At 36.2% G+C, this 24,771-nt stretch overlaps 1 protein-coding gene across 3 annotated transcripts in view; it reads right to left on the reverse strand.

Annotated features, from left to right (window-relative positions):
* Positions 1–24,771, reverse strand: part of Usp47 (ubiquitin specific peptidase 47) — an 88,351-nt gene that overhangs the window by 40,051 nt on the left and 23,529 nt on the right. For all 3 annotated transcript variants that reach the window (XM_021166024.3, XM_029480008.2, XM_029480007.2), the window contains 7 exons: positions 18,371–18,574; positions 16,776–16,889; positions 15,068–15,206; positions 12,584–12,680; positions 8,373–8,518; positions 7,331–7,410; positions 4,731–4,880 (listed from right to left, as the gene is read on the reverse strand). In XM_021166024.3, the coding sequence (XP_021021683.1) occupies positions 4,731–4,880; positions 7,331–7,410; positions 8,373–8,518; positions 12,584–12,680; positions 15,068–15,206; positions 16,776–16,889; positions 18,371–18,574 (930 nt within the window). The remainder of the gene's footprint in view (positions 1–4,730; positions 4,881–7,330; positions 7,411–8,372; positions 8,519–12,583; positions 12,681–15,067; positions 15,207–16,775; positions 16,890–18,370; positions 18,575–24,771) is intronic.

Genomic DNA, 24,771 nt, shown 5'->3' on the forward strand with positions numbered 1-24,771 from the left:
GAAACAGGGTCTCTTACTGACCATAAGCCCACCCAATTTGGCCAGCTAGCAAACCTTAAGCATCTTGCTAGTAAACATAAGTTAACTTCCTTTCTCCATCTCCCCAGCACTTTAAGTACTGGCATGCATCTCTATGCTCAACTTCTATGTGAGCTCTGGGATCAAAAATCAGCTTCTCAAGCTTGCACAGCTAACACTTTACTAGCTCAGCCACTGTAATGATTTGTACTGTTAACTGTTCCAGCGGCAGGAAGAAAGATCTTCATTGTAAAATCTACATTTCCTTGTAGCTAGTTGACTAAAAATATCTTTTCTGATTCTGGCATATGACTGCCTAATCTGATGAAATGCTGGTAATATCTTTTGCCAATTTTCTAAATGGACTGTGAGATTAAAAAATAAAACTGATGGCTTGAAATTATATATTTTAAATAATCCTTTGTCAGATATATGATGCACAAATAATTCTACTTCAGGAGTAAATACTTTTAATTTTGTGAGTTATATTTTTGACATTACAGCTCTTCTAATGTCTAGATTTATATGATTTTGTTTTTACTAAAGCTTTACATATTTTATATTAAAGTGTATGTTCATTCTGAATTACTATTTTGTTACTGTTGTTTTCTCATTTGCACTTGTACTTTCTTCAGGACTGAAAGCAGTCCTCTATTTTAAATTTCATTTCCACCTAATCATTGCTAGTACCCTGAAATACAATGAGTTTCGAATGTTTTTCTTATAGCTTATCCTATTTCCTTGTTATCTGCTTGTTTTAAATCTGTCTTAGGATTTTCAATATGATCATGTATATTAAAAACCAGGAACAGGTCAGCTTCGTCCTTGCTCCTCCTGCTTAAATGAGTTAGCCAGAACTCACAGTGAACAAACTGCTGAGAGCAAACAGCACTGCTTAAGACAATCTGGACATCAAGGCTCTACAAAACAAACAGGGAAGAACCCTTCTTTCTTTCTAAGACTATTTTGAATTCATATTTTGTTCTTAAAATGTTTAGTACAAGTGCCCTGTGAAACAATTCAGACTTGAAAATCTTCTTTTCCAAAATGTTTCAGTTGTGGAGTTAAGTAGCTCACTGGGTGGAGGGTTATTGAAAGAACCTAATCTGCACTTGGTGAGGAGTTGCATGTGTGATGTAACATCTTTTTTCATCCCCAATGCTTGGAATTTTTGTCCTCTCTTTTTCTGTCTTGCTGTAAGTATTTTAAAACCTACTGTTTTTAAAGAACAAAATGCTTTACCAATTACCTCTACACCCCTATTTATTTTTTTCCACTGCTTTCTGCTCTTTTATATAATTGCTTTAATTGGGTATCTTCCACTTTCCTTTTTCGAGGTTAGGTTATTATTAGTGTCATTATAAGTTAGTACAGATTATTGACTTGAAATTTACTTTTAAAATGACTATTCAGTGTTCAGTTTTCTTTTCAAAATTGTTTCACCTGTGTCTTAAAATCTGATGTTATAATTTCATTTTTCATTAAATTACAACAGTTTTTTTTTTTTTTTAGCCCTTCTTTGCCTGGTTAATTCTTGTTTTTGTTTTTTTGTTTTTATTAGATATTTTCTTCATTACATTTCAAATGCTATCCCAAAAGTCCCCTATACCCTCTCCCCGCCCTGCTCCCCAACCCACCCACTCCCGCTTCCTGGCCCTGGCATTCCTCTATACTGGGGCATATAATCTTTGAAAATGACCAAAGGCTTCTCCTCCCATTGATGGCCAACTAGGCCATCCTCTGCTACATATGCAACTAGAGACACAAGCTCTGGAGGGTACTGGTTAGTTCATATTGTTGTTCTTTCTATAGGGTTGCAGATCCCCTTTAGCTCCTTGGGTACTTTCTCTAGCTCCTCCATTGGGGGCCATGTGTTCCGTCCAATAGATGACTGTGAGCATCCACTTCTGTATTTGCCAGGCACTGTCATAGCCTCACAAGAGATAGCTATATCAGGGTCTTGTCAGCAAAATCTTGCTGGCATATGCAATAGTGTCTGGGTTTGGTGGTTGTTTATGAGATGGATCGCCGGGTGGGACAGTCTCTGGATGGTCCTTCCTTCTGTCTCAGCTTTGAACTTTGTCTCTGTAACTCCTTTCATGGGTATTTTTTCCCCATTCTAAGGAGGAACGAAGTATCCACACTTTGGTCTTCCTTCTTCTTGAGTTCATGTGTTTTGCAAATTGTATCTTGGGTATTTTAAGTTTCTGGGTTAATACCCACTTATCAGTGAGTGCATATCATGTGTGTTATTTTGTGACTGGGTTACCTCACACAGGATGATATCCTGCAGATCCATCCATCTGCCTAAGAATTTCATAAATTCATTGTTTTTAATAGCTGAGTAGTACTATGTTGTGTAAATGTACCACATTTTCTGATCAATTCTTCTGTTGAGGGACATCTGGGTTCTTTCCAGCTTCTGGCTATTATAAATAAGGCTGCTATGAACATAGTGGAGCATGTGTCCTTATTACAGTTTGGAACATATTCTGAGAATATGCCCAGGAGAGGTACTGCTGGATCTTCTGGTAGTACTATGTCCAATTTTCTGAGGAATGGCCAGACTGATTTACAACAGTTCTTAAAATGCCTATTGAGATTTTCTACTTGACCAATAACCATGCTTATTTTTTATTTCTGAATATCCCCTCTAATGAAATAAATGCTGGTGCTGGTAAAGTCTTTTGCTAATTTTCTTCTTTTTTTTTTCCTTTTCTTTTTTGAGGCAAGGTTTTATAGTGTAGCCCTGGCTGTCCTGGAACTTATTTTGTAGAACAGGCTGTCCTTGAACTCAGATATCTCTGCCTCCCAAGTGCTGGAATGAAAGGTGTATGCCACCAATGCCTGGCCTTTTGCTAATTTTCTAAGTGGATTGTGAAATTAAAAAAAAAAAACTCGATGCTTTAAAATTTTGTATATGTTTTAGATATTCCTTTGTTTGGTATATGATATGTAAATGTTCTTTTAGCCTTTAGTCTCTTCATTTCCTTCACATGAGATTCCAATTATTTGGTTATTTTCTTATTATTTCTGCTAGTAGTATCTATGCCAACTTCACTGTGTTGGAAATCACATAATCTGATTAAAAAATTTAAGAGTATTTTTACAGCCCAAGCTTTGGCCTATCTGGACTGTATTTTATGGGCATTTAAATGTGTACTTTGCAGGTAGATGGAACATTTGATGTCAATCAAATCATGGTGCTGTTGGATTCTTCTATAATTTCTTTGCCATTCTGTATAGTTGTTTTACCTATCAATTGGCAAAGGAGTAGGATACTGAAATCTCTAACAACAACTAGAAAAAAATTAGTTCGTATGTATTTTCTAAAGAAGCTATTTCTTCACGCACTTTACACTGTTAGTTGGTATGTATGTGTTTAGTAATGTCTTGATAGTATGGAAATGTTCTAAAACTGTCCTCATCTGCCTAATTTACACAGCCACTCCCGATTTCTTCTGATGTATGACACTATTTTCCACCATCTCACATAGGCATGCACTTAATTCCTTCTGGACAGCATAGTATTGGACTGTGTTTTAAAAATCTACTGTTTCTCAGTTGATATATATACACACATGTCACTAAAGTGGCCATACTATTTTCAGATTTTTGTATGTATTTTGGTTATCATTCCTATTTCCTTTCTTGTGCCTTCCAAGGATTAAACATTTAAAAAAATTCTACTGCAGTACCTAGAGTATGCTTGGGTCCTTTTCCTTTTTTGATCACTGTCCTAGTTATCAGGTTTATCAACACCATCCTTCTATTACTTCTAAGTGTCCAACCACCCCTAAGGTTTTATGCCCTATTCCATTTGTAGATCAACTGGCTTCTTAAATATTTCTTTTACCTGTACTAAAAAAAAAAAATCACATTAGACAGCATTATAATTTTGGTTCAAACATAATTTAAAAGACTTGGCAAGGAAGGAAAGTTCACTACATTTGTCCTAAACGTATTACAGATCTTACAATCTATGTTCCTCAGAATCTCCATGGACCTTGAAATATTATCAAGTGTTCCACAGAGAAAGAAATACAAATAAAATACTTATAACAAATTTCTCTGGTACAGAAATTTCTGGAACATTTACAATATGTCTTCTATCTTTCAAAAAGAAATTAAGGTGTACAATTCCTTGTGTTCCAAGAGGATCTAGTGAGTCTTGTGAAAATGAGTGCCTACAAGCTACAGTGCAGAAAAGTGCTTGAACACTGGTTACTACAAATACAATGAAGACATGTAGTACTAGCTGTAACAATTAAAAGAGAATTCCATAATGGATGAGAAAAGACCTTTCTTAATTGTAAGAGATCTTAGCATTGATTGCTAAGTCTGTAGTCATGCTAAAAATCTTACGAGGTGATCAGAAATGTTAAAATGAAAAACATGATTATAGGTGTTAAATTTGGATAACTGCTCACTTCATGTTTTAATCTTAAATATTATTGTTTATTTAAACATGAAACTAATTACTATATTACACATTTTAGATTAAATGAAAAAAGTACTAAAATTTTAAATAGAACTTCATATACTTGTCTGAAAAACTCCAGATTAACCCGACTAACATATCCTTAATTCTGTGGCTTAGTAAACAGAACACACAACCATCAATGTTGTATGTACATGTGTATACATAACATGTAAGTGTAGATTGGTGTGTGTGTTATTTGTAAATATCCAGTCAGCTGGAAGGTACATACCACACTAGCAAACGCTTGGCTGGACCCATAAGGTCGAATGACCAGTGGAATATCAAGATATGTGTCAATTCTCCAGCCTTCATAACCGCATTCCAGACACCTCACATAATCTTTCAGCTTGCCTTGGTACAGCTCATTTATAAGATCAGCCTAAAAACAACATCCACATTTTAAAAAATGTTCCTTGTTACAAGCAATTTTAAGTTATATCAATATACAATTCCTTGGTATTAAAAGAGACACAAAACGATATTGATTTTTTCCTACTAAAGTTTTAGAAAGCCAATATAATAAATATCTAAAATTTCGGGAACAAAATTGACAATTGAAAAACCACCTGAAAAATAAATTAATAAAATTAAATTATCACTAATTTAAGACAAAATGTATATAATTAACTATTTCAATACTCTCAAATCAATAAAACTCTCAAGTAGTAAAATAGATGGTAATGACATCAATTATCAATCACTATGTTCCTTTTCTTTAGACTGGATCCTAATCCACACTAGTCAGTTAGGTTGTTACAGAGCTAAGGAGCTGTCTGTGTTCTGAATGCCTTACACAAACACCACTAGTCTCACAGTTTATTCTGATTTATAAAATTCCATTGCTAACTCGGGCAAAGAAAAATTTAAATTTTAATAATAAAGATAAAATAATTTAGAGAAGGTTAAGATATAAAAATTCAAACAATATCTTAGAATTAATCTCCCTCAAAATATCCTCATCTAAAAGAATGCATCTCTCACCTACTTCTCACAGCCAACCAGGGCTCTTCTGACTCAAAGTAGGCAAGTAATTCCCTAAGTAATGACCCTTCATATGAATGTCTTGCTTCAAGATTCTTTTGTTTGTTCTTTGGTTTTTTGAGACAGGGTTTCTCTGTATAGCCCTGGCTGTCCTGGAACTTGGCCTTGAACTCAGAAATCTGCCTGCTCTTCTGACTCAAAGTAGGCAAGTAATTCCCTAAGTAATGACCCTTCATATGAATGTCTTGCTTCAAGATTCTTTTGTTTGTTCTTTGGTTTTTTGAGACAGGGTTTCTCTGTATAGCCCTGGCTGTCCTGGAACTTGGCCTTGAACTCAGAAATCTGCCTGCGTCTGCCTCTCAAGTGCTGGCTCAAGATTCTTGTTATCAAATTTTAGGAAGTCAGAAGGGATGCCTCAGCTGATCTTAATGAAGTGCTGACTCACAGAGAGGAATGTGAACAAGGAGGAAGGATAACTTCAGACCTATGAAGAAGAAACAGCCCCTAATGCCATTTATATAAATTACTCAACCCCATAGGATTACACAGAGAAATCACCAGGTTGTTTAAATGTTTTTGTTTTTTAAATAATTTCTCAAGTAAAAAACAAATCGGGCTGGTGAGATGGCTCAGCGGTTAAGAGCACTGACTGCTCTTCAAAGGTCCTGAGTTCAAATCCTAGCAGCCACATGATGGCTCACAACCATCTGTAATGAGATCTGACATCCTTTTCTGGAGTGTCTGAAGACAACTACAGTGTACTTACATGTAATAAATAAACAAATCTTAAAAAAAAAAAGTAAAAAACAAATCAGAGAGAAAACATGCTAACTAGTTTCCTTCCTCATAATTTTACATCTTTTGAAATGTCCAGGATAGATCTACACACCTTCAGACTAGATTCACCAAAGCTGCCTACTCTAATACAACTGGCTTGATGGATCTTTCTTCATTTTCCTGCCTCAGTCAGGTCTTCTGCATATAGAATTTTGGTTCAAATAAGTGTCAAAAAAAAAAAATCTGGTATTTCCCCACTTTTTTTTTTTTTTTTTTTGCAAATCAACAGTTATAAAACAATACTTATTTGTATTTATAAATTCTTTTATATATTTTCTATTCATCTTTTAAAAGTTCGGGTATAGGCCTGATTTCATAATGTACAAATGGGTCCCACCGATTGTTTAATAAAAGATTCTCTTCCAAGCCATTGCAGTATTCCAATCACAGGTCCTTGTGCCTGCCACCTTTGGACCTCTTCCTCTTTCATCTCTGGGCTGCTCTATTATACTCTCAATTGAAAAAATGCCTCCGTAATATCTAGCTGTAGGCAAGCTTGTAGGGCATTTTCTTAATTAGTAATCGATATGGGAAGGCCCAGCCCATTGTAGGTGGTGCCATCCCTGGGCTGGTGCTCCTGGATTCTATAAAAGAGCAGGCTGAGCAATCTACGGGGAGCAAGCCAGTAAGCAGCACTCCTCCATGGCCTCTGTATTAGCTCCTGCCCTGTTTGAGTTCCTGTCCTGACTTCCTTCAATGATAGACTATGATGTAGTAGTGTAAGTCAAATAAACCCTTTCATCTCCAAGGTGCTTTAGGTCATGGTGTTTCATCTCAGCAACAGAAACCATAACTAGGACAATGAAGAAACCAAGGTCTGTAGTGGTTTGATGAAAATGCTTCAGACTCGGTCAATAACAGATGAGAGTTCCATATAGTTGGAATTTAACTTCTAACTATAGCAGACTGATGCCCAAGTCTTAAAAAAATCCAACAAATTAAAAGCCATTTTAAGATCCTATCTGCCTTCTTAGCACACTGTCCCTTTACCTTGAGAGAGAGTGAATTTACCTGTTCTGTTTGCTTCCATTTCTGTTCCAAAGCATCAAACATAACACGGCACAGTTCTTGTACATCATGCTGTTGCCAAGCTATTTAATATAAAATTTAATTAAAAATAGTATCAAACAATATACATTGTGTTACTGTTTCAACATAAATACAAACATGGACAAATCTATTTTAAGAAGTTTTAAGAACATAGGAAGAAATACTGCAGCTATGAAAGGACAGTCACAAAAAATAATCAAACCAATGCTGTATAAGTAGCATTAGCTTTGTGGTACACAGTACTTGTTCATTTTTATTGTAAAGAAATGTGTTAGACGCCCACATTAAGGACATTTCTTCCTGCATCAGACAGAAAACCACAACAACCAAATGTAGAGCTACAGAGTCAGGTCCTAATGGATGTATCTAGGACATCTATGTAATGACAATTAATGAGAAAAGAGGCCATCATTTTTTGTTTTGTTTTTCAAGACAGTGTCTATGTGGCCCTGGTTCTCCTGCAACTCACTCTGTAGACCAGGCTGGTCTCAAAATCACAGAGATTCACCTCTCTCTGCCTTCTTAGTACTGGGATTAAAGATGTGTGCCACTACTACACAGCTAAGAAAAGAGGGCACGAATTTTAAAGAGAGCAAGGAGAAGAATATAAGAGGGTTTGGAGGGAAGAAAGAAGACAGAGAAATGATATAATTACACTATAATCTCAAAAAACAATAAAAATGAAATAATATTTTTTAAAGTTACAAAGTTAAAAAAATTGCTCCTTTTTAATAAAGTTTTTTCCAGTATCTTTATTATGTCAAAAAATGTTTGAAAAAAACTATAAAAAATTTTAAACTCATTAAAAATAGAACATATCAAATTCAATTATAAGAGAATATTAATTGTTAAAATTTATCTCTCAGATACTAAGTAATTAAAAGTAAATTACTTTACCATCCAAACAAAAAGCAAGATGTTTGAGGTAAAGACAGTAACAGGTGTGACACTAATCCAGAAGTCTCTGAACACTAGAAGTCATTATCATTAAAAGAATGATTACCCTCACTGCTATCCCATCCAAAGCTCCTTGTAACATCTGTGGTCTCAATTGCTCTCTTTTTGCTGGTTTGTAACAAAACAAAAAGCCTTTGAAGCTGGTATGGGATACTCGTCACAGGATCTTCTTCAGAGTCTTCAAATTCCCACCTAGGAGAGGATGAGATCATGTTAATTATATCAAATTATTTCATTTCATATTCAAAATCAAAACCATCACATAAGATCTTAATTCTAGGCAATACACAGAATTTGGGTATTAACTAAAACTAAGAATATCTAATCAGTCTTTCTCTAATTTACAAATTCAAAACTAAACAAAAGACACAAGGCAGCTCCAGTCTTGAGAATAAAAGACAAAGCTCACTTAAATGTAAGGGTCAGATCTGAATCTGATGAAAACCTTGTCCTAGTAAGTAATTCACAAAAAAATGTAGAATATCCACTGACAAAACATTAAAACCCAAACTCAAACTCGGAAAAAACATATTCAATGTATGTTTTCAGAGAATTACAAAGGAGAACAAAAGAAGTTAAAAACAGATTAAGTCAATTAAGAATCATACTGATCAATTATAACGTTTATACATTATCAATTATAATGTTATATGTCTTGTTTGGATCTGCCTTATAAAAATGGCTCAAAAAGTTATGTCGCCATCACAGGAACTCAAACACTGAGCTGTTATAACACAGGTGAAATGAAGTTATGCCTGCCAAGTCATCGGGATGGCAGTTTACATATAGAGCAGTGGTTCTCAAACTTTCTAATGGTGCATTCGTTTAAGACAGTTCCTCATGTTGTGGTGACCCCCAACCATAAAATTATTTTCATTGCTACTTCATAACTTTAATTTCACTAATATGAATTGTAATGTAACTACCTGATATGTAGGATATCTAATAGTGACCCCTGTGAAAGGGTTGTTTAATCCCCCATCCCCAAGGGGTTGTGACCTACACGTTAAGAACCACTGATATAAAAAGATGAGATTACCAATTGGTGCCATTCAAAGCTGGGTAATGAGTACACATGGACTTATGGTACCATTTCCTCATTTGTAAATGTTTCAAATATTCAACTATACATTTTTAAAAAGCTATTAATGAGGCTGTAGAGATGGATCAGTGGTTAAGAGCATTGGCTGTTATTCTAGAGGACCAGAGTTCAATTCCCAGCATCCACACGGCAGCTCATAACTGTGTGTAACTTATGTTTCAGTGAATCTGACTTCCTTATACAGACATACAAGCAGGCCAAACTCCAATGCACATAAAATTTAAAAAGTTATTAAGTAAATAAAATAATCCCAGTAGAATTTTATTTTCATAAATTTGTAAGTGATCATCTAGGCCTAGCTACAGGGACTCCCAGATAAAAAACTTAGGATCATATGGCAGAGAAAAGACTGGATAACCCCAGTTGGCTACTATACTCTGGAATTCTTAAGGTGTTAAACATATTTAACAAAACAAAATGCAAACCCCCAAACATTAAGAATACTATTAATGGTGTCCTGTCTAAAACTGGCAATGCTAAGATCACTCCACTACTCTATTTCTTTTTTAGTTTCAAAAGAGGCTGACTATGAAGTTTCCTACTTTCCTGTTTACAAATGGTTTTGCTTTGACTCCATCCCTCTGTCAAGTGTTCACTGTTTCTTATATTAGGACTGAGAGGCTGCACCTGTATGGCTCTTCCCCCTTTTCCCCATGTGCAAACCCTTCAGCCTCTGACTCACTTTTCTTCTCTGAGACCACATGTGCTTTACCTTCCTCTATACTCAACCACCGGCTCTCCTGTTAGTTATCCTTATGGAAGGTTTTAGAATTGAAATTATAGGATCTCAGAATTCCATTACAACCTTAAAAGGTTATACATTTTGCTGGGACTTGCGATTTCATAGGTTATACAGTCAGACACTTTGTTGACACATTCAATTCTTCCCATTCTTTTACTACTAAAAAGATTGCCCGAGTGTCATCTCAGGTTTTCACTCAGAAATACCAGTACTACCCACAACTGCCATTCTGACCCCATGCATCCCAGTTCAGCTTAATCACAGGCCCTCGAAAGGACTTCTTTCAAATCATTCTTTGAACCTGTATTACATAAGCTTTCCTAATAATTCATAGAATGTATCACAAGCCTTCAAGTCAATAATGAAGCGTCTATGTGGGCCATATACAAAGGATGAATGTGCAAGTTCATCTTTCACTGTGGTGCTGCTCCTGTGCAGTCCAGTGAGGGCCGTAGGTTTATCTACACTCTGATATCAGTGCTCTTAGGCTTGGTTCTGCTGTCACTGCTGTAAACTTCTATCTATAACCTCAATGTCAAAAGTCCACCTCATTGAATCTGTGTTTTAACCCTTATCCCTACTCACAGTGGATTTCAATGGCCCCAAAACACTTCTGTACTTACAGTTCTTGGGGTCCCTTGAAGGCTGCTCTCATGGCTGTTTCCCTTCCTCACTGTTACTGTCTATGACCCTTCTCAACAGTTCCTCCAGAAGTTACTCTCTCTACTTTGCTTTATTATCTCCCTTGGCATACTGGGCTTGTAAAATGAACTTATTTATATAGGTTCTCTATGGAAGCTCTTAAGGGGGAATTCACGTCTTATTAACATCGTGAACTCTGTGTCAGATATAACTCATGGTAATGCAGTCAGTGTCCAAGGAATGCTTGCTACCCAATAGCCTGCTCTACAGAGCTGCAAATTTGCAGGCTACCTTCAGAGTTTGAGAACACACAGTTAAACAAGCACCTAGGATGTCAGGCAGATTTGTAGCAGCAGGCAATCATCTTGGAGTACTTAAATCTTCCCAGCAGGTTCTAGCCCATCCCAGCCATTGTGCTCATCTAGGGGCTTCTGCAGCTCACCTGAATCAACTGCCAACAGCTATAGCACAGGGACAACAGCAATTGCATCCTGGCACCTATAGTGTGGCCTCAGCAGTATCTGTGTATTTAGTAACTGATTTTACCAAATGGTGATAACAGCAGCAGCAGCAGCAACAACAACAAATAATTCACAGCTATTCTGAGAAGTGGGTGAGCATATAAAAGGGCTCTCAATAGTCCTAACACATTATTTAAGGAGCACTAACTACTATTCACTATGACATCTAAAAGTTTCCTTATAATGTCCTCTTTCTTGTCAACCTGGCCCAAACACACCTACTTCATGACCTATTTCAAGCTCTATCTATTTCACTAAGCCTAATATCTATATATCTATTTCACTATTTCTCCATGTTTCACTAATATCTCTCCTCTTTCAGCTCTTGTGGCACTTAGCTGACCCCAAATGTTAAATGTGAAAGAAATTATTTCACAACACACAGGTATTTATTATAGACAGATCATAAATTACTTGAAAACAAAGATCTTACTTTTCCTACATCTCTATCCTCCTAAGAACCTAGAATATAATTATTGCTAGGCAGCAAATGATAATGAATTAAAAGTGTCTGTTTCTACAAGCAAATCCAGAGAACAAGCTTACAAGTGAATATATGGGTGAGAACACAAGCAATACAACCAATGCCACTACAACTTTAAAGAGAATTCAAATACATAGATTATTTCAAAGGAGCCACTCAAAAGGAAGAGAAAAAGGAAAAAGAATCAGTTTACTTAGACTTTAAAAGTCTAATTTGCTGGGCATAGTGGCACATGCCTATAATCCCAGCATTTGGGCAGGTGGATTTCTGTAAGTTCAAGACCAGCATGATCTACAGCATGAGTATGACAACCGGGGCTACCCAGAGAAACCCTGTTTGGAAAACAAAACAAAACAAAACAAAGCACTCCCTAAGTTACAGATACTTACTAAGCAGAAGTACATGAACTATACTATAAGAAAATAATCATAAAATGGCTGAAATTTACTAGACATGGACTTCTTCCATAAAGCATTTAAGGTATATGATCTAGTCTTAGAAATATACAAACACATTTAACAAACAAGCTTATATTGTATTTTAATTAGAGTTTATGAGTTCCAAAAATAACACTGAATTCTTAAATTTAGAGAGGGAAGAAAATCAATGCATATGTTCTGGATTCTCTCAAAATCAGACACTCCTTTCCCTAAAAAAGCAGTAAAATTATGAATGGGGACATTCTATAAAGGTAAATTTAATTTAGGATTTTAAAACTGTACTTTTATTCTTACTTTCACTTATAGAACATTTTTCAAATACTCACTTATATAATGCATTCCTAAATTCAGGAGTCATAAAAAGTGTTTGCAAAAGGCTATTCAAATAGCACGTCATCGCCTGGTTTACTAATCCCACATAACCTTTAAAGAGAAAATACAAATATAGATAGATCAGCACTTGGGCTAAAACACTACAAAAACAAAAAATACATAACAGAGGACAAGACTGCTTCGTTGGAAATTATTTCTGTTTTTTTGTTTTGTTGGTTTTTTTTTTTCCAATGCCACTTAAGAAAGTTCTCTTCTGCAGTATGTATTAGGTAAACTTTCTCAACACAAGTCAGGATACTTTGTTACCAAGATACAAATAGATATTATATGGTATTTAACAAGATATTATGAATAACACATGTACTACACTAGGTTATATTAGAGTGTAAATAATCTTATTCTCTAAGTCTAAACACCAATAATTAAGATGGAAATATATAAGCATTTTCACTTTAAACATCATATATAACACACGAAGACCCAACTAGCCCAACTGCCTAATTGCCTCTCCCCGACCCCCGTCACCAACGCTGTGAATCAAATTTTATTTGATTTGCAGTACTAATACAGGGAGCAAACTCAGATCCCCATGCTTATGAATTTTCTTAAGCATTATCCATTTTCTTAAAAGCATTATTTCACGAGCTAAGATAAAAATAAGCAAAATAACTAAAAGTGGTTACTACATGGAGTACTGTCAATGCCTTTTAATTTTATAATGTGACAAATGGCATGTTTTATTTGCAAAAAAATAACAACACTTCTGAAAACCATTATTTTAATTTCAATGAATTAACAAGATAGGGAATTGGACCTAATACCCAGCATTCTGTGTCTCATATAAAGGACTTAGCTGTCAGAACAAATATCAAACTATTTCAAGAATCTTGATTTGTTAAAGCTGCAACTTTTTCAAAGTATCCTAATAATCTCAGAACAATCTTCACAGTATTTATTTAAAACAAGATGAACAATTTTCTGTCCTGACTCAGAGCAGTCCCACTAGCATTTTGGGAAGTAAACCTGGAAATTGACATTTTAAGCAATCATTTCTACATGACTTTTGAAGAAATAAATCCTTGTGACTTTACAAGCAATTTTGCTATGTGCTATACTTTGAAATAATTCTGCATCCTCTTTTATCCTGGGTGGTATGCATCCAAAATCCACTGACAGAAGTTATAAACCAAAGACCATATTCCCTTTTGCTATTTCCAGAGCAAATAAACTCCATCGTGATTAGCTATGAGAAAATCATTCTAAGTTCTAATTATAAAATATAATAAATATAATACTATAGGTCATATTAAAACAAAGTCTGGAATGTACATCTATGGCTTTACTATTGAGATAGGTGTTGAATGAGATATTTAAAATCTTTTTCGAATTTTTAAAAAGATTAAAAAACCATGCTTAGCATTAACTAGCTGTTAAAAGACATCTCTGTACTTGTTTTTATTTCTTTCAACATGGACGAACACGACCTTATGAAAAAGGTTTGTTGTAAGTTGAAGACATAACATGGATCTAGATTATATTCATAAGGTAACTAACCAATCATATATACATGAAACCTTCAAATAAGCTAGCCTAGTGAGATGAAATAAAATTTTAATAATCTAGGGCTGGAGAGAGGGCTCAGCAGTTAAGATCACTGGCTGTTCTTCCAAAGGACCCATGTGGAAGCTCACAACTGTCTGTAACTCCAGTTCCAGGGGATCAGACAACCTCTTCTGTCCTCAGTGGGTAACGTACACATATGGTGTATAGATACGCATTATCAAACACCTATACACATTAAATAAACAAAAAACTTTAATGTAATCTAGGCTTAATCATATTCAGAAAAAAAAAAACCTAACAGGTTAAAAACATTTGTTTCTTTTTATTTTATTTGTATATGTGTCTTGACTGCATGTATACATATGTATATATACCACATATGTGCCTGTGGAGGTCAGATGAGGGCATTGGATCTCCTGGATGGAGCCACAGATGATTGTGAACCCCAACATGAGTGGTGAAAACCTAATTTACTTCAATCATAACAATTTTAAACTAAAAAATATAATAGGCCCAATAAAATAAGTATGTTCTGTCTGCTTCATGGAAGCATATTCCCTCACAGCCCATCTGAATCTAAAAAAGGGAAAAAAAAAGACTTCATTTCCAGAGAAGCCGACTTCAGAAATGTCAGAATGCACTCTTGACCAAAAGTAACCAAAATAACTTTTCTTCAGAACACAATATCCATTATTTTTTAGACTGTAGATAAATAAAGGTAGAAACAATGCAGTTAAGAGAGCAAGTGGATGAGGGAAGAAATGGTACACCGTCCTAGCAGTGCTGACTCTGCTGTTGCTGGCCAGTCATCTTGCTCTGAAGCTCAGTTCCTACTGATGAAATGAAGAAATTCAATTAAGCCTGAACTTGCTGAGATTATGACTGTATGAAACACAACAATACGTAGGTCTTACCAGTTTCTGACTTGTTCAAAATTGATGAATAGGAGTAGTTCTGGCTGACATAATCATTGGTAGAGGCCACAGAACCTTCTCTTGGCAGTGGACCTATGAACCTGTCATGTACGCTGTCATCCACGTTATTGGAGTCCTCCTAAAAAGCAGCACAACCAGCATTTACTGAGAAAAAGTTGAAGCATGCTAAGACTGCTTCTAACAGGCACCCAAGGAAAGTGTGTCCTGGGTTTCCTACAGGCAGCTCTGAAAGATGTCTCACTCAGAGGACTAGGCAATACTCAGAAGACTGGCCCCTTCCAAAGAACTTAATTTTGTAGATTCCTTTAAAGCCCTCCTTCAAATGTCTTAGATGTACCACTCTGAAGTCCTGAGTGAGCACTTCATAGTCACTTTTAAAGCTTAGGCCTAGAAGCTGAGGCTGTTCAGAAGCTACTGGATGGAATGGAGAGCTGCTCAGTCTCTAATGAGAGACTTCCTGTTAATGTGTAATACACTGAAAAGGGTTAAAGGGCACAAACCAGCATCAGCAGTGGAGATGAGGCAATGACGGTGACTAAGCAACTGAAGCTGCAACTCTTAACACCGAGACTCTGGAGCTCTGCTCTAATAGCTAATTCCAATTTCAGAGTCACCCCAAACCAATCAAAACCCTGTGATGCCACAAAACAAAAGATGAGCTTCAGGGTGCCTCAGAGTGCTGCTTCAGCATGAACACACTGCTTATCACCATCTCCGGCTCAAAGGGACAGCTCTATTCACAGCACATTTCTAACTGAAGGCCATTAAATAGAACAACTTGTTCTAAGCAAATTGTAGTGAAGAGAAAGGCTCTGAAAAAATCCATATTCTCTGACCTTAGTTTTTCAGTCTGTAACACCTACGCAAATCAGACCAGGCCTTTAAATTTTTCCACATCTACATCCTCTGGAACTTATAACCATCAAACAAGATTTACTTACCATAGTGAATTTTTGTTTTGCTTTGAGATTGTATATTTAAATTTTGTGTGTTTGAGTATTTGCCTGCATATATGTCTGTGCACTATATGCATGCAGTACCTGAAAAGGCCAGAAGAGAGTATTGAATCTTCTGGGACTGGAATCACAGTTGTGGGCTGCCATGTGTGTGCTAGGTAGGAATCAAACCTTCATCCTTTACAAGAGCAGCCAGTGCTCTTAATCTCTGAGCCATCTCTCCAGCACCCACAGTAGTTTAAAAAGAAATAGTATCTCGAATGGATAGTGCTTTTACTTCTATTTGCACACCTCTTCAAAAGTCAAAACTCTGGAAAAATGCCCTTCTAATTGGGAGTCAGTGGGCTCAACAGGAATGCCTGTTCAAATAAGTGAACTGTGGTGAGTAAGTCAATGAAAGCACCTGATTGACATGGGGATTGGGGAGGGGGGGGTGTGTGGAGAATGCGAATGGAAATGGTCTCCCAAAAGAACTAATGAGTTTTATACTGAGCCATAGAAAAGGCAATGGGACTACAAGTTTGCACGGTTTTCTAACCTGAGCCTCCCCATCCTTTGCATAGCAGTAGTTCCAGTGAGGCAACAAACTAAATGTTACAATGGTGCTGTGGAGACCTGAGGCTCTCATGCCAACACATTCAACTATCATTATCACGCAATTGTACATCCCTTCTTCCTTCTGAAAACTGCATTCCCAGTGCACAAAAATTATGTCTTTCTAAATAGCTTACCAGCAACATCTGAGGCGGTTCACCATCTTTATCTGTCAAATGCAGAAAGTTCTTCTTTCCTGGCTCAAAATTAGCATCAAGAAGAGACTTGTCACTGGTGTGATCCAGTGGTGCCTATGGTACAAAATAATGTTAAGAGCATATATAAAAACGTGATAATAAAATACCAAATACATACATATTTACATGCAAATATTTCAGTAATGATTTGGCTAAATTTCTTTTAAGCTAGATTTTGAATGAACCCCTCTATCATGAGCTGAATTGCTAAGCTCAATTGACAGTATATGCTGTGAGCATCCCAGAGGTTCACATTCCCCAGCATCTAAAACCCCAAACAAAGAAAAGGCTAAGGGATTGATGTTAAGCATAATGTGTACCAAAAATCAATACTGCTTATATATGCACATAGATTTCTTTTTCTAAATTGTATGCAATGCAATACAATAGATTTTCATAAAAACTAGAAAACGTTTATATAACTACTGAATAAATCCTCCAATCTCCAAGAATGTCAAAAGTTTTTTTTGTTTTGTTTTGTTTTTTTTTTTTTTTTTTTTGCTTTTTGTTTTTAAAAATTTAGCAACAGCACAGGAAAACAGAGTACTATGAACATACCAGAAATTCTGAGAAATTAAAAAATAAGATAGAAAACAGTTATGACTTATGAAAAAAACAAATCTAGAAAAACCCTAAAGCTCAAAGTACCTACAGTTCAAAGTGCCTCCAGGAGACTTATGGAGATAAAGGTGGTAGGAAACACTAGGCAAAGGTCACTCAGGTGAACAAATGAGAAAAGGCGTTCTGGTCAGGCCAGCCCCTCCTTTTCCTTCTTGGACTAAGCAGTGGACATCAGAATTTATTCTCTCTGGATACTACAGCCACCAAGGTAGAGAGCAGAACCATGCAACCAGATGCTGGTCATCTCTCAGCCCCAGTGAGATAGGCTAACATCGGCATGTCCCATCCCTCTAACATGAAAATGGAAACTGAATACTGCACATTTAATCAGCCTCCATGCAGATTCTTGACTACAAAGATCTCCCAGTAAAACAAGAATCACTAAGCCTTTGGGGAGATGCTGCAGTATAGAAATGAGACAACACAGAAAATGAAACAGAAACATCACAAAGGAAGCAAGCAGTTACTACCACAGAAACTGAGACATAAAACAAACTCACACATCTGAGACTGCATACATCAGAAATACCTTTGAGCTTGAGAGTTAAAATGCACAGTTACAGAAATAAAAGGAAATAAAAGTGATTTTATTCATAATTTTTATTAAAATAAACTTCCAGTAAACATGAAAATTTTCCTTTAGTTGATATGTATAATAGTCACCTTTTTATGAATACAAAACTGATGACCTGATATTATGCAAATTTTAGGACAACAACTGGTGACTCTAGAACCAAGGCAAGGGAAGAGGGATCAGTCACTGTGTCTATATTTAGCCACTACGGTTTTGATAACCATATAAAGGAAATTGTAATGTCCAAGCTTTCATTTTATCACCACTAACAACATCAGTAATCACAGCTATGACATTATTATTAGCAGCTTAAGCAAATGCTTTAAGTCTGAGGGTTTACCATATCAGCAGTATTGACTCCATTTCCCCTGGTCAAATCAAAGGTTCCATTTATGTAGCCTACTTTGTTGGCCACATCTTCAAAGAGCTTTCGGACTGGGGTAGATGCTGGTAAATTTAATGTGATCCGTTCACTCACTGTCTTCGAGTTAGTAGTGTCTTGTATTATACATAAGACTCTAGGTTCTTCAGCAGCATTTTCTATCTGAAATTTTTAAAAAGTTTCAATTATTCTTAAAAGAAACACAAGTATAACTAACCATAAAATTTTATGATCAGAGTAAAGAACCCATAAGACAGTATTTTCTCTGTGTTGTTTTACTCTGAAACACATCCCAATAGATCATGTCAAACATAAGCACCATGATTGCTTTGGGGGGAAGTAGCCATTCCTATGGGTATCTGCTTCTACCTTTTAAGATTATAAAGCAATAGAGCCAAGAAGCCATGAAAACTTAAAAGTTAAAAATTACAAAATGTAGGGCTAAAGCAATGACTCAGGTTAAGAGAGCCTGTTGCTCTTCTAAAGGGCCTGAATTTAGTTCTCAGTACTCGTGCTGAGCATGAGCTCATATGCACTTCTAACTCAGCTCCAGAGCCAGTGCTCTCTCTCTTCTGGCCTCCTGAATTTAGTTCTCAGTACTCGTGCTGAGCATGAGCTCATATGCACTTCTAACTCAGCTCCAGAGCCAGTGCTCTCTTCTGGCCTCCACAGGCACCAAGCATTTTGGTGGTGTACAGACACGCATGCTGGCAAAACACTCATACATGTAAAAAATTCTCAATTAACAAGTTTGACCTTTAAAAATATATCATTACCAAGTGTTTTCAGCTATCAACCTGGAAACTGAATTATACATTTTCCTTCCTTCTTTTTATCAGTAAATGTCAAGACAATTTTTAAAAATATATATATATCCTTCCCCCCAAAAAAAGTATGCCCTAAACCCTCCCTTAAGCTCTTGAAAATACTGACTTTCTTTTCCATTTCTTATGATACTAACAGTTAAATCAACTGTGTCTGAACACACCAGATGCTTGAGTAGAAGAAATTCCCTCTTCCTCATGTAATGGCAACCTCAACATGAGTTACCTATATCTACCCAGCTTCTAAAACCAGAGCCAAGCTGAGCGTCTTCCAGTTCCAGCTTTCCTCTTCTAGTCTACTTAGGTATCCCTTGTTGCTCTGTTCTCATGCTATAATCAGAGTATCTTCTATCAAAATTGTGGCAACACCTTCCCTTCCCTTCCTGAGAAGTTTACTTGGAACACTAGCTCTGGTGCTACATCTCGTGCTTTCCCTGGAGGAGCTGTGGGTGGCATCCTTGTGAAAGGCTCTTTAGAAACACGCCCTTTACACCCTGGTGTTCTAGCCAAGCATCTTGTCTTCTCCTTTCCCCTTCTTGTCCCATCCTCTCTTCTCCCATTCTCACCTCTCCTCACTGTGTGGTACTGCAGACTGAATTTATAGTCTCTGTATGTTAGCCAATACTCTAGCTCTTAGTTAAAGTCCCACTTACAAGAATTCTTTGTCTGTGACAGGACCAACTTCAACCTTTTACGTTCTTATTATCCAATTTAAAATTAGAATTAGTATCAGTGATGAATACTGAAAACAGGATAGCCACAAAGTTTATGTCAGGTGAGGTAAAGTAAAATCACTGAAATCATTGTTTCTGCAATGTCAATTCTGGACTTGTAAGGGATTGTGTGAATTAAGGTTAATCCTATTAGACTAGAATAGAAAGTCATCTCTATAAAACAGATTGGCTAGCACTTCATTTCAGACAAATAAAAATTTTAATTACTAACAATAACAAAAATGAAAATAAAAAATACCCAATCTATAAAAACTGACTACAACAAAAGGCTATTATTAATATACCCATGAAACGGAGGAAAAGCCTTCAACTCTGTATTTAAAGTGGACCTTAACACACAGAATGGATTAGATTACACACTTGAAACCAAAACTAATAAACATAAGCCAGACTTAAAAAAAATCTAGTCTGTTGTAAAAGAGTGAACTCAAAATAATTTCAACTATTGAACTTTTTTTTTTTTGGTTTTGTTTATGGATTTTTGTTTGTTTTGAGACAGAATCTGTTAACATCCTAGGCCAGGCTGATCTTGAACTTTTTTGCCTCAGCCTTCCCAGTTGCTGGTATTAAAGGTATGATCTACCATGCCCAGCAAGTATCTGCTTTCATAATTCTAATATATGTTAGGAGAATATGATATGGAAGATGCTGTAGCATATTGTACTAAAGTGGTATTATGGCACTATCACAGGGCTCTGCATTCCTAGCTCCCAACTTCCTTAACATGTGTGAGAGTAAAGTATAAACAAATCTAGACTCTTCTCCTTCTACCTGAACATACAGTGAAGTTACTATAATAGACCCCATGTGAAGAGCAACGGTGCTATAGTAAACATAAAATTTAATTTTATCTGTTTCTTTTACTTCTTTTAATGGCAATAATTATTTTATATATATACTGCCCTTTACAAAACAGTGAAGCCTGGGCATGGTGGTACCTACCTTTAATCCCAGCAATTAATAGGCAAAGATGAGTTTAAGGACAGCCTGGTCTACAAAGAATGTTCTATGCCAGCCAGAGCTGGACCTTGTCACTAAATAAAATAAATATATAAATAAATGCAAGAATATAAAAAAGATAGGGAAATGATTTATAATTCTATATCTCAAAAGAAACCTAGTAACATTTTGTTGAACAACTTTCCAGTGTTTTTCCTATGCACATACACAGGCTTCTCAGATACAGACATTAAATCAGAGCAGACATGCTATTTTGCAATTCTTTACTTATAAAGACATCATCCAATTCTTTTTCTATTAGACTTTATCATTTTAAGCTGGAAAATATTATTAGTGCATAGATTAATAATATTTTATCATTCTATGTTACTGATTCCTAGATTGGAATTTGGGGGGGGGTAGGGTGGGGTGGGAGCAGTGTTGAGGACTGAGCCAGAGCATTGGGCATGCTACTGAACTATACCCCAGCCCACAAACTTTTAAAAACAATTATGTGATAGAGCTTTGTACCTACTCTGTTTTCTAAAAATCCCCATGTCTATCATGTTTTACTCTTGAATTTAATTCCAGTATAATTTAAACAAATATGATGTTCTTTAAAGGTCTAAATTAGCCCTTTATAAACTATTACTTTATTTTATACCCAATTATTTGGTTTTTCTTTACTTCACCTATAATTAAATTTAATATGTGGCTATCAACCATACATTTCACCTAACTTTAAAATCCCTGTAAAAATTTTTCTTTTCCTCACCTCAAATTTGGAAACTGGTTAAAAAAAAATTTCCCCACTGGAAGGTATTATAAATAAGCCATTGTAATTTTATAATAAACTGCTTTTCAAAAGCAAAACCCCTCTACAGTATCAACTTAATAATTTTCTAAAACGTTAAATTTCAAAATACATTTCATAGATTTGAGACAACTGGGGTAGATACCTATTCTTTGAGGCTCCACTGCAGAATGGTGGTACCCAAAGAAAAAGGTAGTATTATCATCAGGTAAATTACTGTTCTTTTTCCTTTTCCCCACTTTTCATGAACTTGAGTTGGCTATGTTTAGGTCCATCAGAATGTGTGACACTGTGCTACTTAAAACTGGGCCTTAAGAAACCAGTAGCCTCCACTATGCATCTTGAAACCACCCCTTCTATAACCACCCCACATGTAAGAGATCCAACTACACCAGCATTAGCTTGCTATGTGGAAGCCCTAGCAGTCTACATGGGCAATCATGGCGGCTGAGTGGAAGCACTGAGGTGGATGTGTGACACGTGGGAACAGCATTCTTGGACTTTCCATTTAAAGCCAAGCACCAGCTAAATGGAGCCAAGGCAAGATGCCTCAAGGAACAAAGCTCAACAGCTGAGTCTTTGCTCAAACTTCATCCCACACAATCCTGAGTAAATAAATTAATTGTTCTTTTAAGCCACTAAGTGTTATGCTAGGCTGCTATCAACAGAAGGTAACAAAAACATGGCAAGATACAGTCAGGCACATGCAAACTATTACAGAAAGATGTGATGATGTTGGGGTATAGTGGGGTGGGAGTGGGAACACATCTGAGCACAGATCATGCTTTAAAGTAGGGAGCAAGTGTTTAGTCCAAAGAGTTCTAAGAACTCAAGATGAGAGGAAGCTATAAAGTTTTAAAAGCCTACAAAAGGTTCCATTTAGGAAGACAAATGCACTTACTTAGGATAAGGTATTGGAAGAGCAAAGTTCCCTACATAGAAAAACTACAAGGACAATCAAATCTATTTATTTTACAAACACACACACACATGTACGTACATTATCCTAAGCACTGCATGTGGAAGATGTCTGCTTGTGTCTAAACTCACAGCACAAGCAGCTGATTTTCCAGCACAATGGAAAGAAACCCTCAAAAAGTAAAAATAAATAATAGAATCTTGATTCAAAAAAGTAACCACATTAGGATAATCACAGAGCAGATAGTGTTTTCTTCCAGAAACTGCTCTGCTACTAGGAGAATACAGAAGTAGCTGATAAGGGAAATCCCAATGACACCCTGAATGTATAACGTTCTCAAATCACCTTAAAAAAAAAAAAAATTCTTAACAGTCAAACTTTAAGAGGTTACTTCTGTCAACATTGCGATTTTTCTAACGATGATGACAACAACATCCCCAAGCTTTGCCTGGGCTTACAATACTGTAATTCTAACAACTTAAGAGACTGAGGCAGGAAGATTCCAAGTTCAAGACCTGTTGGGCAACTTAGTGAGGCTGATTCAGAATAAAAAAACTAAAAGAGACTAGAGACATGGCTTAGTGCTGGGCTTGCCTAGCAGGTGTGAGGTGTGAAGCCCTACACTTAATCCCCAATACCTCAAAAGCAACAACAAAACAAAACCCTGACAACAAAACAGTTGTTAGATGTTTTTTATTTAAAAATACAAAGACATATAGTTGATGGCATATGTTCAATGTCATTAGATGTATAAAATAACAAAACTCAAAGCTATCAACATTTGATTTTTCTGAGAGAAAAAAGTTAAAGAATTAAATCACTATGAAGGGTCTTCTTCTTCTTCTCCTTCTTCAGTGGCATTTATTATATTTGTATATACCTGTGTACTTTATACACACTGTGTGTGTGTTCGCGTGCATGCATGCTTGCATGTGTGTATGTGCGGCTGTGTCTTCACATGTGCTTGCCCTAACTTGGCTTTGGATGACTTCCTGCGTGAAGGGTCTTCTTTACTTCCACATTCAACTGTCAATCTGTTTCCTCGCCAGGCTTTCTTCCTTCAATGATGTTAAAACTAAGCGAATATGGTTACAAACTTATTTACATGCAAAGTCCATTTCTCTACTTCTGGGCAAAAGATGCTATAAGGTAAGATAGTCAGTCTTGGGTCTTTGCTGTGGCTAGTCACTGTTGATAAATACTACACTGCTACACATTATTATTGAGTATAAATATTTTTTGCTAACTAAAATTTATATAATTATTGGCCTTGTTTAGAGTATTCAAGTTAAGTAATAAATCTTGGTCTGCTGACTAATGAAGATCTTGATTTACATTAAAAATTATTTTAAGATTCTCTTTATACTCCATCCAAACCCCAAACATACTCAAGCAATCTGTTTTCTAAGGGGTCACTTACAACAACACTTGGGACACATGCAAACACAAAGAAGAAACTTGAGGGGGAAAGCAGATGTGGAGGAATGAAGGAGTGAGAGGTATGAACTACTGGTTAGAGTGTAGTGCACAGGGAAGTTTGGGCTTATTAGAAAGAACCACAGGGGATCAAGAAGCTAACATTTGTATCTAATTCTTCAATAAGATTTCTAGATATAGGGCCTGTGAGATGGCTCAGTGTGTAAGACATTTGCTGTCATGCTGAAGGCCTGAACTTAATTCCTGGAGCCTACATGATGGAAGCAGAGAATGGGAGTTCCCTAACAAGCTGTCCTTTGACCTTCACATGCAGTAGCAAGCACCCCCCCCCATAAATAAATGAATAAGTAAATCATATCAAAAGTTTATAAGCAGTCATTTTGTAAGTAATTTATTTAATCCCCTAGTACTATTTAGTGCAGAAAATAAATATATCTGTACTAATACTACATCCAAATGCAAAACTAAGGGCTCTACTATTTTCTTTCAGTCCTTTCTTACTCACTTGTTAAATACAAAGGACTGTACAGATGTAAAATTCATTTAAGATGACTTGTATGCTACTAAAACTGCTTAGGAGTAAAGTAGCCAGACAAGCAGAAAACTTAAGACATGCTTTGCTATTGAACAAAACACAAGCATGCTGTTACTCGCTCTGCTGACTATCGCACCAAAGCAGTGACACCAGCAAG

Source organism: Mus caroli, unplaced genomic scaffold (genome assembly GCF_978045245.1).
Source record: "Mus caroli unplaced genomic scaffold, Mus_caroli_1 scaffold_8, whole genome shotgun sequence".
Lineage (NCBI taxonomy): Eukaryota > Metazoa > Chordata > Mammalia > Rodentia > Muridae > Mus > Mus caroli.